We start from the raw sequence: 15784 nt of genomic DNA, 5'->3' as shown, positions 1-15784 counted from the left end.
GGCCACAGATAGGACCCAGACACCGGGCCACAGAGACCAGGGATAGGACCCCGACACCGGGCCACAGAGACCAGGGAGAGGGCCCAGACACAGAGACCAGGGATAGGACCCAGACACCGAGCCACAGAGACCAGGGATAGGACCCTGACACCGGGCCACAGACACCAGGGAGAGGGCCCAGACACCGGGCCACAGAGACCAGGGATAGGACCCAGACACAGAGACCAGGGAGAGGGCCCAGACACCGAGCCACAGAGACAAGGGATAGGACCCAGACACCGAGCCACAGAGACAAGGGATAGGACCCAGACACCGAGCCACAGAGAACATAGTAACATAGTAACATAGTTAGTAAGGCCGAAAAAAGACATTTGTCCATCCAGTTCAGCCTATATTCCATCATAATAAATACCCAGATCTACGTCCTTCTACAGAACCTAATAATTGTATGATACAATATTGTTCTGCTCCAGGAAGACATCCAGGCCTCTCTTGAACCCCTCGACTGAGTTCGCCATCACCACCTCCTCAGGCAAGCAATTCCAGATTCTCACTGCCCTAACAGTAAAGAATCCTCTTCTATGTTGGTGGAAAAACCTTCTCTCCTCCAGACGCAAAGAATGCCCCCTTGTGCCCGTCACCTTCCTTGGTATAAACAGATCCTCAGCGAGATATTTGTATTGTCCCCTTATATACTTATACATGGTTATTAGATCGCCCCTCAGTCGTCTTTTTTCTAGACTAAATAATCCTAATTTCGCTAATCTATCTGGGTATTGTAGTTCTCCCATCCCCTTTATTAATTTTGTTGCCCTCCTTTGTACTCTCTCTAGTTCCATTATATCCTTCCTGAGCACCGGTGCCCAAAACTGGACACAGTACTCCATGTGCGGTCTAACTAGGGATTTGTACAGAGGCAGTATAATGCTCTCATCATGTGTATCCAGACCTCTTTTAATGCACCCCATGATCCTGTTTGCCTTGGCAGCTGCTGCCTGGCACTGGCTGCTCCAGGTAAGTTTATCATTAACTAGGATCCCCAAGTCCTTCTCCCTGTCAGATTTACCCAGTGGTTTCCCGTTCAGTGTGTAATGGTGATATTGATTCCCTCTTCCCATGTGTATAACCTTACATTTATCATTGTTAAACCTCATCTGCCACCTTTCAGCCCAAGTTTCCAACTTATTCAGATCCATCTGTAGCAGAATACTATCTTCTCTTGTATTAACTGCTTTACATAGTTTTGTATCATCTGCAAATATCGATATTTTACTGTGTAAACCTTCTACCAGATCATTAATGAATATGTTGAAGAGAACAGGTCCCAATACTGACCCCTGCGGTACCCCACTGGTCACAGCAACCCAGTTAGAGACTATACCATTTATAACCACCCTCTGCTTTCTATCACTAAGCCAGTTACTAACCCATTTACACACATTTTCCCCCAGACCAAGCATTCTCATTTTGTGTACCAACCTCTTGTGCGGCACGGTATCAAACGCTTTGGAAAAATCGAGATATACCACGTCCAATGACTCACCGTGGTCCAGCCTATAGCTTACCTCTTCATAAAAACTGATTAGATTGGTTTGACAGGAGCGATTTCTCATAAACCCATGCTGATATGGAGTTAAACAGTTATTCTCATTGAGATAATCCAGAATAACATCCCTCAGAAACCCTTCAAATATTTTACCAACAATAGAGGTTGGACTTACTGGCCTATAATTTCCAGGTTCACTTTTAGAGCCCTTTTTGAACATTGGCACCACATTTGCTATGCGCCAATCCTGCGGAACAGACCCTGTCGCTATAGAGTCACTAAAAATAAGAAATAATGGTTTATCTATTACATTACTTAGTTCTCTTAGTACTCGTGGGTGTATGCCATCCGGACCCGGAGATTTATCTATTTTAATCTTATTTAGCCGGTTTCGCACCTCTTCTTGGGTTAGATTGGTGACCCTTAATATTGGGTTTTCATTGTTTCTTGGGATTTCACCTAGCATTTCATTTTCCACCGTGAATACCGTGGAGAAGAAGGTGTTTAATATGTTAGCTTTTTCCTCGTCATCTACAACCATTCTTTCCTCACTATTTTTTAAGGGGCCTACATTTTCAGTTTTTATTCTTTTACTATTGATATAGTTGAAGAACAGTTTGGGATTAGTTTTACTCTCCTTAGCAATGTGCTTCTCTGTTTCCTTTTTGGCACCGAGCCACAGAGATCAGGGATAGGACCCTGACACCGAGCCACAGAGACAAGGGATAGGACCCTGACACCGGGCCACAGAGACCAGGGAGAGGGCCCAGACACCGGGCCACAGAGACCAGGGATAGGACCCAGACACCGGGCCACAGAGACCAGGGATAGGACCCTGACACCGGGCCACAGAGACCAGGGAGAGGGCCCAGACACAGAGACCAGGGATAGGACCAAGACACCGGGCCACAGACACCAGGGAGAGGGCCCAGACACCGGGCCACAGAGACCAGGGATAGGACCAAGACACTGAGACCAGGGAGAGGGCCCAGACACCGGGCCACAGAGACCAGGGAGAGGGCCCAGACACTGAGACCAGGGATAGGACCCTGACACCGGGCCACAGAGACCAGGGATAGGACCCAGACACCGGGCCACAGAGACCAGGGATAGGACCCTGACACCGGGCCACAGAGATCAGGGATAGGACCCTGACACCGGGCCACAGAGACCAGGGATAGGACCCTGACACCGGGCCACAGAGATCAGGGATAGGACCCTGACACCGAGCCACAGAGATCAGGGATAGGACCCTGACACCGAGCCACAGAGACAAGGGATAGGACCCAGACATCGAGCCACAGAGACCAGGGATAAGGCCCAGACACAGAGAGCAGGGATAGGGCCCAGACACCGGGCCACAGAGACCAGGGAGAGGGCCCAGACACCGGGCCACAGAGACCAGGGAGAGGGCCCAGACACAGAGAGAAGGGATAGGGCCCAGACACCGAGCCACAGAGAACAGGGATAGGGCCCAGACACAGATACCAGGGATAGGACCCAGAAACCGGGTCACAGAGACCAGGGATAGGGCCCTGACACCGGGCCACAGAGACCAGGGATAGGACCCTGACACAGGTTCACAGAGATCAGGGATAGGACCCTGACACCGGGCCACAGAGATCAGTGATAGGACCCTGACACCGGGACACAGAGATCAGGGATAGGACCCTGACACCGGGACACAGAGATCAGGGATAGGACCCTGACACCGGGACACAGAGACCAGGGAGAGGGCCCAGACCCCGGGCTACAGAGACCAGGGATAGGGCCCAGACACTGAGAGCAGGGATAGGGCCCAGACACCGGGCCACAGAGACCAGGGATAGGACCCAGACACCAGGCCACAGAGACCAGGGATAGGATCCAGACACAGGTTCACAGAGATCAGGGATAGGACCCTGACACCGGGCCACAGAGAACAGGGATAGGACCCAGACACCAGGCCACAGAGACAAGGGATAGGATCCAGACACCGAGCCACAGAGACCAGGGAGAGGGCTCAGAGACCGAGGAATAAGGCCCAGACACAGAGAGCAGAGATAGGGCCCAGACACCGGGCCACAGAGACCAGGGAGAGGACCCAGACACAGAGAGCAGGGTTAGGGCCCAGACACCGGGACACAGAGACCAGGGATAGGGCCCAGACACAGAGAGCAGGGATAGGACCCTGACACCGGGCCACAGACACTAGGGATAGGGCCCAGCCACAGAGAGCAGGGATAGGACCCAGACACCGGGCCACAGAGACCAGGGATAGGGCCCAGCCACAGAGAGCAGGGATAGGACCCAGACACCAGGCCACAGAGACCAGGGATAGGGCCCAGACACCGAGCCACAGAGACCAGGGATAGGACCCTGACACCGGGCCACAGAGACCAGGGATAGGACCCAGACACCGGGCCACAGAGACCAGGGATAGGACCCAGACACCGGGCCACAGAGACCAGGGATAGGACCCTGACACCGAGCCACAGAGACCAGGGATAGGACCCTGACACCGGGCCACAGAGACCAGGGATAGGACCCTGACACCGAGCCACAGAGACCAGGGATAGGACCCAGACACCGGGCCACAGAGACCAGGGATAGGACCCTGACACCGGGCCACAGAGACCAGGGATAGGACCCAGACACCAGGCCACAGAGACCAGGGATAGCACCCAGACACCGGGCCACAGAGACCAGGGATAGGACCCTGACACCGGGCCACAGAGACCAGGGATAGGACCCTGACACCGGGCCACAGAGACCAGGGATAGGACCCAGACACCAGGCCACAGAGACCAGGGATAGGGCCTAGACACCGGGCCACAGAGAACAGAGATAGCACCCTGACACCGGGCCACAGAGACCAGGGAGAGGGCCCAGACACCGGGCCACTGAGACCAGGGAGAAGGCAAAGACACAGAGACCAGAATAGAGACGAGACACAGAGACCAGGGATAGTACCCAGACACCGGGCCACAGAGAACAGGGATAGTACCTAGACACCCAGCCACACAGACCAGGGAGAGGGCACAAAACTCCAGTACACAGCAGCCCAGATACGTCGCATTCAGCTGATTACAGTCGACACAAACCTTCAGTTCTTAAAAGAAACCTGTAGCAATGAACATTTAGCGAAAGCTTTTGTATAATGTGTATTTTATGTGAATAAATGTTTATGCTGAGCTTAGGAGTCCAGTGGGCGGTCCTCATCAGTGATTGGCAGCCATCTCCTTGCAGTCACATACAGAAGGCTGTCAATCATGTATTAGGACCGCCCACTGGACTCCTAAGAATAGCATGCTGCCTGCAGAGCAGACCCATATGCGGTGTGACTTTCCCCCTACATCTCGGCTTTCCTGCTTCCTCCAGGGTCGCTACGTCTCTTATTAGCACGCGGCTGTGATCTGTTCATTATTTGGGGAAATCTCTGAGATAAACTCACTCACTGTTCTTTTCCGCGAGCACTCTGTAATCCAAGGCACGGTGAGGTTTCCTGATATCTGCGGGGAGAAAGAGGCAAGTTACAACCTCCAGACATGGACGACGCTACATACAGGACAATCAGAAGTCCAATATTCCTCTCCTAAAATACTCTGTGCTGCTGTGATGACCTTCCTCATGTCAGTGTGCAGCTCTCAGTCTATGACCTCCCACGGGGTCAGCTAACTCATCTCTGGAAATACTCTGTGCTGCTGCAGACCCCATAGTGCCGCTGTATAACCAGCTGGTCTGTGACCCCACACAGGATTAGCATTTATTTCCGGACATACTCTGTGCTGCTGAGGAACCCTGCTCCTTGCACTATGTAACTGGCGACCACTCACTTTTCTTTCCACCTCTTACATCATGTCATGTCCACCACAAGACCAGTGCACCCCTCTCCTGAAATACTCTGTACAGCATGCAGGACTCGGAGCTGCGGGCAGAAAGCTGCAGGAGTACGGTGGTCTGAGAGCAGAGATTGAAAGTTACATTACGGACAGAGCGGGGTCCACAGCAGCACAGAGAATTTCAGGAATGAGGGTACATGATCCTTTGGGAAGTTGTAGACTCAAAGTTACATGGTGAAAGAAGCTGGGTCTCCCTGCAGCGCAGAGTATTTCAGCAGGGGAATGTGCAGGTCTTATAGGAGTCACCAGAGTGTTACATAGTGGAAGGAAGAGTCCCCAGCAGGCAGCACAAAGTATTTCAGCGGGAGAGTACTGATCTTATGAAAGGTCATAGAGTTACATAATGGATAGAGGTGGATCCCTGCAGCACAAAGTATTTCAGCAGAGGAATGTGCAGGTCCTATAGGAGTCACCAGACAGGGTTACATAACGGTAGGAAGAGTCCATAGCAGGCAGCACAGAGTATTTCAGCAGAGGAATGTGCAGGTCTTATAGGAGTCACCAGACAGGGTTACATAACGGTAGGAAGAGTCCATAGCAGGCAGCACAGAGTATTTCAGCAGAGGAATGTGCAGGTCTTATAGGAGTCACCAGACAGGGTTACATAACGGTAGGAAGAGTCCATAGCAGGCAGCACAGAGTATTTCAGGAGAGGTTTGTACTCAGGTCACAGAGAGTTATATAAACACTCACTGACGTCAGCACAATATTCTCCTTTAATACTCTGTGCTGCTGTGGATTTTTTTTTTTTTTTAAATAATCAAAAACTGAAGACCAAACTAAAACCCTCGTCACCACCTCAAAAGGGTCTGCACCGCGCCCATGGCAGCATACCGTCAGTCCCATTGCGTTCTGGCTCCAGGCCCTTTACCTGGTAGTTGTTTGGGGTGGGCATCATCCCTCCGGGCTGAGCGGCTATGCTGTAGTGTCGGTGCAGGCTGCTCCGCGCGGCGTTGTGCCCGGGGTATTGTGTGCTGCTTGTGTTGTGTGCTGAGGTATTCGGGGGCATGTAGTAGTCACTGCTGTGATACATTGTATTCTCGGCTGGCTCTCTCGTGTTGGGTTGGTGGATTTTGGCACATCCTGTCCGTACAGGGACCGGCGACAGCGCTGACTTTTCGCGCGGTGAACTGTTGCTTTCCCTGAACCTTGAGCAGAGTTGGTTCTGAGCCCCCATGGACGCCAGTTCTTCCTCGCGGGCGTATTCGTCATTGACGTCACCTGTCTCCATAGCTATGGAGAAGCAGTTACTCTCTGGCGGACGTGGTCTCTCCTCTAGTCCTGCACTCAGCGTTCTGGAGGAATGCTCGCCAGGCGCTAAGGAAAACACTTCCCGGATCTCCAGGTTACTCAGACCACAGGCCGAGTCCCTGGGCCGCTGCCCGGTGGACAAGTGAGGGATGGGGCTCACATTTGGCTGCTCGGGCTTGTGCAAGCGCTGCCCCCCACGAGCCTCTGCTACATTTTTAACTGACCAAGTCATTGTCTTTTGAGGGGCAATTCTCTCGATCATCTGACTAGAGCCCCCAAAGTTTCTCTTGGCAGAATACATGGAGTTGGTTGGATTTGCCACATTTTGTGGACGAGGCAACATCACAGTCTTTTCTGCAGTCGGCTGCATTAGGGCTTTGACCACAGGAGTCGGTCGCTGCAACGGAGCCTGCAGCTTGTGATACTCCGCCTCAGTCCTCACTGGCGCCCTCTGCAGGGTGGGCTTCTTGAGATCAGGCTTAGGGCTGGTGGTCTGAGCGGTGGTCCCTGCTCTAGAAGAGCTATTTGGACTGTACACACAAGTCATCATGAGGTCCCCTCCAGAGGAAGTCCTGGGGGGCGGCAGACTACGGGGGATGTTTGGTACAGTTCTCACAGTTGCCTCTTGGGGATGTGATGGTGAATTAGACACGGAGCCCTGTAACTGTCCTCCAGTCTCCACGTAATTCTTACTGCTCAGCTTCCTCCGCTTGTTACCCACCCAGGTCTGGAAATAAAGGAAATGGGACGGTTATGTGATAACACAAGAGAGATACAAAATAGTCACCAAACTATGGAAACATTAGTGATGGCGCCGCAGTGCGCTGTGGAAATATGCAAATACATTACTGATCCTGAGTTACATCCTGTATTATACCCAAGAGCTGCACTCACTATTCTGCTGGTGCAGTCACTGTGTACATACATTACATTACTGATCCTGAGTTATATCCTGTATTATACCCCAGAGCTGCACTCACTATTCTGCTGGTGCAGTCACTGTGTACATACATTACATTACTGATCCTGAGTTACATCCTGTATTATACTCCAGAGCTGCACTCACTATTCTGCTGGTGCAGTCCCTGTGTACATACATTACATTACTGATCCTGAGTTACAGCCTGTATTATACTTCAGAGCTGCACTCACTATTCTGCTGGTGCAGTCACTGTGTACATACATTACATTACTGATCCTGAGTTACATCTTGTATTATACTCCAGAGCTGCACTCACTATTCTGCTGGTGCAGTCACTGTGTACATACATTATTGATCCTGAGTTACATCCTGTATTATACTCCAGAGCTGCACTCTCTATTCTGCTGGTGCAGTCACTGTGTACATACATTACTGATCCTGAGTTACCTCCTGTATTATACTCCAGAGCTGCACTCACTATTCTGCTGGTGCAGTCACTGTGTACATACATTACTGATCCTGAGTTACATCCTGTATTATACTCCAGAGCTGCACTCACTATTCTGCTGGTGCAGTCCCTGTGTACATACATTACAATGCTGATCCTGAGTTACAGCCTGTATTATACTCCAGAGCTGCACTCACTATTCTACTGGTGCAGTCACTGTGTACATACATTACTGATCCTGAGTTACCTCCTGTATTATACTCCAGAGCTGCACTCACTATTCTGCTGGTGCAGTCACTGTGTACATACATTACTGATCCTGAGTTACATCCTGTATTATACTCCAGAGCTGCACTCACTATTCTACTGGTGCAGTCACTGTGTACATACATTACTGATCCTGAGTTACATCCTGTATTATACTCCAGAGCTGCACTCACTATTCTGCTGGTGCAGTCACTGTGTACATACATTACATTACTGATCCTGAGTTACATCCTGTATTATACTCCAGAGCTGCACTCACTATTCTGCTGGTGCAGTCCCTGTGTACATACATTACTGATCCTGAGTTACAGCCTGTATTATACTTCAGAGCTGCACTCACTATTCTACTGGTGCAGTCACTGTGTACATACATTACTGATCCTGAGTTACCTCCTGTATTATACCCCAGAGCTGCGCTCACTATTCTGCTGGTGCAGTCACTGTGTACATACATTACATTACATTACTGATCCTGAGTTACCTCCTGTATTATACCCCAGAGCTGCGCTCACTATTCTACTGGTGCAGTCACTGTGTACATACATTACATTACTGATCCTGAGTTACATCCTGTATTATACTCCAGAGCTGCACTCACTATTCTGCTGGTGCAGTCACTGTGTACATACATTACTTATCCTGTATTATACCCCAGAGCTGCACTCACTGCTCTGCTGGTTGTATTGTAAACAGTCAGTATGTTTACAACCATGCACTCTTCTATAAGATTTCTTGAGCTTGTGTAATGTAAAGTTGACAGTTTGTACATTTATCTAATGTAGAAGTAACAGACATTTGCTAAAGTGCAAATATTTTCTGCATGCTCCATGCCTTAATGTTGACGTGAGGAATGCTGGGATATTACAGCTCTGAAGCCGTACTGCTGTGCAGTATATTGTAGGCTGATTTCTATTTACACAGAGTCTGAACTGAAAGCTTAAATAAATAATTGGTCACAATATTAACTTATAATAATGTCACATTTATACACAAGAAATAAACCAAAGAAATGACAATATGCAGAATCCAGTTCTATTACATTGGTGCCAAATGTCAGCAGAAAGTTTCAGAGCGACGTAACGGCACAACATCCTCCCTGGCCATAAATAGGAGGTGGAGAGAGTCAGTCCTGGCTCCGGGATACCACTAACAAATGTACAGCCCAGGAAAGCGTAGGAGCTAAGGGCGGGGAACAGACCCTATAGATATAGGGGACAACCAATGTCAATATGTTCCAATATTCAGCTGCAGAGGATTTGTTACAGTTGCACCAGTATTTACATTACACTGTTCTGCACAGATACATAGTAACACACCATCAGGTCAGAAAAGGTTTCCCCTCACAAAGGATGGTCTACAATGGATACAATTGTAACAAACCCTCAGCTATGAAAAGTATTAGGTCAGGATATATACAAATATTTCCATTCATTGACAGCAAACAAAGAGCTTATATTTGTATCTACCGGATACAAATATCCAGCCACTTACCCTGACCACACTGAAGTCCAGCTTTGTCTCCTGTGCACACTGTAATATCAGCTGGAAGCAGCTTTTGCTCTGGTTCGTCATACCCTTTTCATAATATCGCTGCAGTGTCCTCTGCTGCTCCGCACTGAACACGGAGCGCAGGTTCATCTGTAACAGGAATACAGGAAACTAATGGACCAGCAAATCTGCAGCGGAAAATCCCCCCCAAACCGGCAGCTGAACGTCACACAGTAAAGTCCAATAATTCTAAAAAGTTGGACAGAACTAGAAAAACATAGCAAAAATAGCGCCACGCTGGTGCATAGGTTATATGTGGAATTGCAGCTCATCGCCGTGCACTTCAATAATGCAGTGTCAGACACAACCATGGGCAGCTGTGGCAGTGTTCCTTGGGCCAGATTCACATTGCATTTTAGCCACGTCGGTGGCTCCTTCAGGGCTTCTATCTGACGACATGAAAAATGGGATTTGGGTGGATCTGCCAATGAGGCCATTGACTTTAGAGAAGCAGATGGAGTCACTTTCTGCGCCGTATAACCTCATTTTTTATATCTGCTTTGCTGAGGAACAAAAACCCAGTCCATCACATTTATGTTGCGCACCTCAAAGAGACGGACACTGCCGAAGATGAGAAGCCCTAACGGGGCCGCTGCGATCCGGTCATATGTCACACGGCCACAAATAGACCAAAGTTGCACCAAAATGCTGCGATTTTTTGCCAAATAATTTGTGTCAATAAAAGGACACGACAGCAAAGCATGAACATAAGCTTAATGTTAACAAGCTCTATAGAACTCTGCTCTGCACCCTCACCTAGATGTTATCTGATTTTTTTCCCCAGGAGGGGGGGGAAGGGATTTTTACACATATGTTCTTTACAAGTTGTGTAGAGAAGAAGCCTATGGGACAATGGAAAGATAAAATGCCCCGGACCCCAATGTGCAGACAAAAGAGTCATGTCCATCTAAAATGCAACAAAGTATCTAATCAATAACGCCGGCAGTTTCCGGAGGCACAGATCGTTGTGTTTTGGTGACTGCAGTAAACATGTGTGCAAATAAAAAAAAAACAATACTGGAAAATACATCCATGGTAAATTCAGCAAAATGGAGGATTTTGTTTTTCAAGACATTTTCCCATCGGCTTCTGTAACATATTTAACAACGTCTGCAAAAAAAATGACTTTTTTTTCTTTTTAAATACAGTAAAAGTTCTAATGTAGCCCAAACATTAACGAAAATGAACCACTGAAATCGATTGTTCATTTTCGCCCGATGCCCGAATGACAAACGTTCATTATGGTTCAGAAATGAGAATGAGAAGCGCTGGCTGCAACAATTGTAAAAAAAAAAAAAACAAACAGTTTATACAGTGTAAGGCTCCATTCACACACGCGTATCACTCGTCTGTGCGCTCTGTCTCCTTCTCACACATGCACCATCAGTTTCCGATCTTGTCCTATCTGTTTTGCGGATAAGTCGGCCATTGAGGGGACTCTCAGCACAGACTGATCTGACGATGCATCATGGCAGCCGATCACTTCTGTGCACCTCCCCCCTGCGGGCTTTCCCTTTATCCCCCTCTTTGATTGACAGCTCTGATCTGATGATGCATCATGGCGGCCGATCACTTCTGTACACCTCCCTCTGCTGACTTTCCCTTTATCCCCCTCTTTGATTGACAGCTCTGATCTGATGATGCATCATGGCGGCCGATCACTTCTGTACACCTCCCCCTGCTGGCCTTTCCCTTTATCCCCCTCTTTGATTGACAGCTCTGATCCGATGATGCATCATGGCGGCCGATCACTTCTGTGCACCTCCCCCCTGCTGACTTTTCCCTTTATCCCCCTCTTTGATTGACAGCTCTGATCTGAGGATGCATCATGGCGGCCAATCACTTCTGTGCACCTCCCCCTGCTGACTTTCCCTTTATCCCCCATTGATTGACAGCTCTGATCTGAGGATGCATCATGGCGGCCGATCACTTCTGTACACCTCCCCCTGCTGACTTTCCCTTTATCCCCTCTTTGATTGACAGCTCTGATCTGAGGATGCATCATGGCGGCCGATCACTTCTGTACACCTCCCCCTGCTGACTTTCCCTTTATCCCCCTCTTTGATTGACAGCTCTGATCTGAGGATGCATCATGGCGGCTGATCACTTCTGTACACCTCCCCCTGCTGACTTTCCCTTTATCCCCCTCTTTGATTGACAGCTCTGATCTGAGGATGCATCATGGCGGCCGAACACTTCTGTACACCTCCCCCTGCTGACTTTCCCTTTATCTCCCTCTTTGATTGACAGCTCTGATCTGACGATGCATCATGGCGGCCGATCACTTCTGTACACCTCCCCCCTGCTGACTTTTCCCTTTATCCCCCTCTTTGATTGACAGCTCTGATCTGAGGATGCATCATGGCGGCCAATCACTTCTGTGCACCTCCCCCTGCTGACTTTTCCCTTTATCCCCCTCTTTGATTGACAGCTCTGATCTGACGATGCATCATGGCGGCCAATCACTTCTGTGCACCTCCCCCTGCTGGCTTTCCCTTTATCCCCCTTTGATTGACAGCTCTGATCTGATGATGCATCATGGCGGCCGATCACTCCTGTGCACCTCCCCCTGCTGACTTTCCCTTTATCCCCCTCTTTGATTGACAGCTCTGATCTGATGATGCATCATGGCGGCCGATCACTACTGTGCACCTCCCCCCTGCTGACTTTTCCCTTTATCCCCCTCTTTGATTGACAGCTCTGATCTGACGATGCATCATGGCGGCCGATCACTTCTGTGCACCTCCCCCTGCTGGCTTTTCCCTTTATCCCCCTCTTTGATTGACAGCTCTGATCTGACGATGCATCATGGCGGCCGATCACTTCTGTGCACCTCCCCCCTGCTGACTTTTCCTTTATCCCCCTCTTTGATTGACAGCTCTGATCTGACGATGCATCATGGCGGCCGATCACTTCTGTGCACCTCCCCCCTGCTGACTTTTCCCTTTATCCCCCTCTTTGATAGACAGCTCTGATCTGACGATGCATCATGGCGGCCGATCACTTCTGTGCACCTCCCCCTGCTGGCTTTTCCCTTTATCCCCCTCTTTGATTGACAGCTCTGATCTGACGATGCATCATGGCGGCCGATCACTTCTGTGCACCTCCCCCCTGCTGACTTTTCCTTTATCCCCCTCTTTGATTGACAGCTCTGATCTGACGATGCATCATGGTGGCCGATCACTTCTGTGCACCTCCCCCTGCTGACTTTCCCTTTATCCCCCTCTTTGATTGACAGCTCTGATCTGAGGATGCATCATGGTGGCCGATCACTTCTGTGCACCTCCCCCTGCTGACTTTCCCTTTATCCCCCTCTTTGATTGACAGCTCTGGCTTCATAGAGCCATAGGAGGGTGGAGAAAGATGGAAGCGAGCGGTGGGCAGGTGCGGTGACATGGCGGTGGCGGCGGCTGTGATGAATGCAGACATGAGCCAGCGCTTCCGTGGCGCTAGTGACCCCGGAGGACCCCCAGTCTGAGCCCATCCAATCACACTGCGGGGTCCCACCTCGGGCTGATACCCCTGAGAGCCGGTGGAGGTGACTTCCCCAACGTTCGGGGCCACAGCTCCCTCCATCCTACGCTCCGCTCAGGTCTCCTCTGGGAATTTCTGCCGCACTGATGAAGAAGAACAAAAAAAACGTCAGTTAATAAAGTGATAGATGTGGAAGGAGAGAAGGAAAAGAAAGAAGGAGCCACTATTCATATATATGTGTGACGTCACTGCAGTATGTGCAGGTTTTTATATTCATGACGTCACTGGTCTACACAAAGTACCGTGTACATGACGTCACCCATGTAGATATGTAAATAGCCGAACCGTGACGTCACATCCGTCCCACCCCCTCCCCCCGGTAATGACGTGCGCAGCCCCTGTGACTGGATACATTGTATCAGCGGCGGGTCACGTGCTCCGGATACTTTGTATCAGAGCGGCCGGAGACAGGTGCAGCGCTGGAGAGGAGGCGCGCTGTGCGCATGCGCTGGCAGGGGGAGGGGAGGCAGGACGCCGCTCCCCCCACACTAAGGCCGGGGAGGGGGGGGCGGATGAATTCTTATTAACCCCTGCGCTACTGGACAGCCGCAGGACGTGCAAACGGCAGCGCAGGGGCTACAGAAACCCCGTGCACCAAGCTCTGCCGGTATACAATGTGGAGGAGGGGGCGTGCGCGACCGCAGAAGTTCCCCAGGTCCGCGCGTCCGCTGCCCCCACGGTCCCCGCTCCGGCCTGCGGTCCCCGCTCACCTCCCGGGGCTCCGCGGCCTCCACCTACCTCCCCCCGCCGCCGGGATCCCCAGGCCGGGCCGGGTCCGCGCTGCTCCGGCTCCAGACAATGAAATCAGCACGTCCGATCATCAATTCTCATCATGATTGTGACGTCACGGCAGACAGCGGCCAATGGGAGGCCGAGATCAGGGGCTGACATGGGGGGGATGGTGATCTGTGAATAATGAGCGCCGCACGGCGACCCTGCCCCGGAGACCCCCAGAGCCCGGCCCTGCGAGGAGGGGGCGAACGTGTCTGCGGCGGGCTGTGACGTCACTGCTGGGGAGATACACGGCCGAGGATACACTGCCAGGGGGCCTGCAGTGACGTCACCACTGGGGGGATACAGGGGCTGGGGGCGCCAGATGGGGGGATTATACACTTATATCTCACTGGGACCCCCGAGTGCTGCGTACAAGGGACATTATACAACTCTAGGACTCAGCTGTGTACTGTCCTGAGACCGAACCTCTATATACCGTATATACGGCCTGTAGTGACATCACTACTGGATATATACTATATACAGCCTGTAGTGACATCATGGCTCCTGGATATATACTATATACGGCCTGTAGTGACGTCACCGTTCCTGGATATATACTATATACGGCCTGTAGTGATGTCACCGCTCTTGGATATATACTATATACGGCCTGTAGTGATGTCACCGCTCTTGGATATATACTATATACGTCCTGTAGTGACATCATGGCTCCTGGATATATACTATATACGACCTGTAGTGACGTCACCGCTCTTGGACATATACTATATACGGCCTGTAGTGATGTCACCGCTCCTGGATATATACTATATACGTCCTGTAGTGACATCATGGCTCCTGGATATATACTATATACGGCTTGTAGTGATGTCACCGCTCCTGGATATATACTATATACGTCCTGTAGTGACATCATGGCTCCTGGATATATACTATATACTGCCTGTAGTGACGTCACCGCTCTTGGACATATACTATATATGGCTTGTAGTGATGTCACCGCTCCTGGATATATACTATATACGGCCTGTAGTGACGTCACCGCTCTTGGACATATACTATATATGGCTTGTAGTGATGTCACCGCTCCTGGATATATACTATATACGGCCTGTAGTGATGTCACCGTTCCTGGATATATACTATATACGGCCTGTAGTGATGTCACCGCTCTTGGATATATACTATATACGGCCTGTAGTGATGTCACCGCTCCTGGATATATACTATATACGTCCTGTAGTGACATCATGGCTCCTGGATATATACTATATACGACCTGTAGTGACATCATGGCTCCTGGATATATACTATATACGGCTTGTAGTGACGTCACCGCTCTTGGATATATACTATATACGTCCTGTAGTGACATCATCGCTCCTGGATATATACTATATACGGCCTGTAGTGATGTCACCGCTCCTGGATATATACTATATACGGCCTGTAGTGATGTCACCGCTCCTGGATATATACTATATACGGCCTGTAGTGACGTCACCGCTCCTGGATATATACTATATACGGCCTGTAGTGACGTCACCGCTCCTGGATATATACTATATACAGCCTGTAGTGACGTCACCGCTCTTGGACATATACTATATACAGCCTGTAGTGATGTCACCGCTCTTGGATATATACTA

General features: G+C 50.2%; 1 protein-coding gene across 1 annotated transcript in view; it reads right to left on the bottom strand.

Moving 5' to 3' along the window:
* HDX (highly divergent homeobox) overlaps window positions 1–14390 on the bottom strand; it is a 60916-nt gene extending 46526 nt beyond the window's left edge. The window contains exons 1-5 of the mRNA XM_069746118.1: window positions 14136–14390; window positions 13371–13480; window positions 9807–9953; window positions 6299–7405; window positions 4984–5037 (exon numbers count right to left, since the gene is read on the bottom strand). Coding sequence (XP_069602219.1) covers window positions 4984–5037; window positions 6299–7405; window positions 9807–9953; window positions 13371–13439 — 1377 coding nt within the window. The 5' untranslated portion in view covers window positions 13440–13480; window positions 14136–14390. The remainder of the gene's footprint in view (window positions 1–4983; window positions 5038–6298; window positions 7406–9806; window positions 9954–13370; window positions 13481–14135) is intronic.
* Between the last annotated feature and the right edge of the window lie 1394 nt (window positions 14391–15784).

This window comes from Ranitomeya imitator, chromosome 2, assembly GCF_032444005.1.
Source record: "Ranitomeya imitator isolate aRanImi1 chromosome 2, aRanImi1.pri, whole genome shotgun sequence".
NCBI classification, from domain to species: Eukaryota; Metazoa; Chordata; class Amphibia; order Anura; family Dendrobatidae; genus Ranitomeya; species Ranitomeya imitator.
This window is presented reverse-complemented; position numbering and strand designations above follow the sequence as displayed.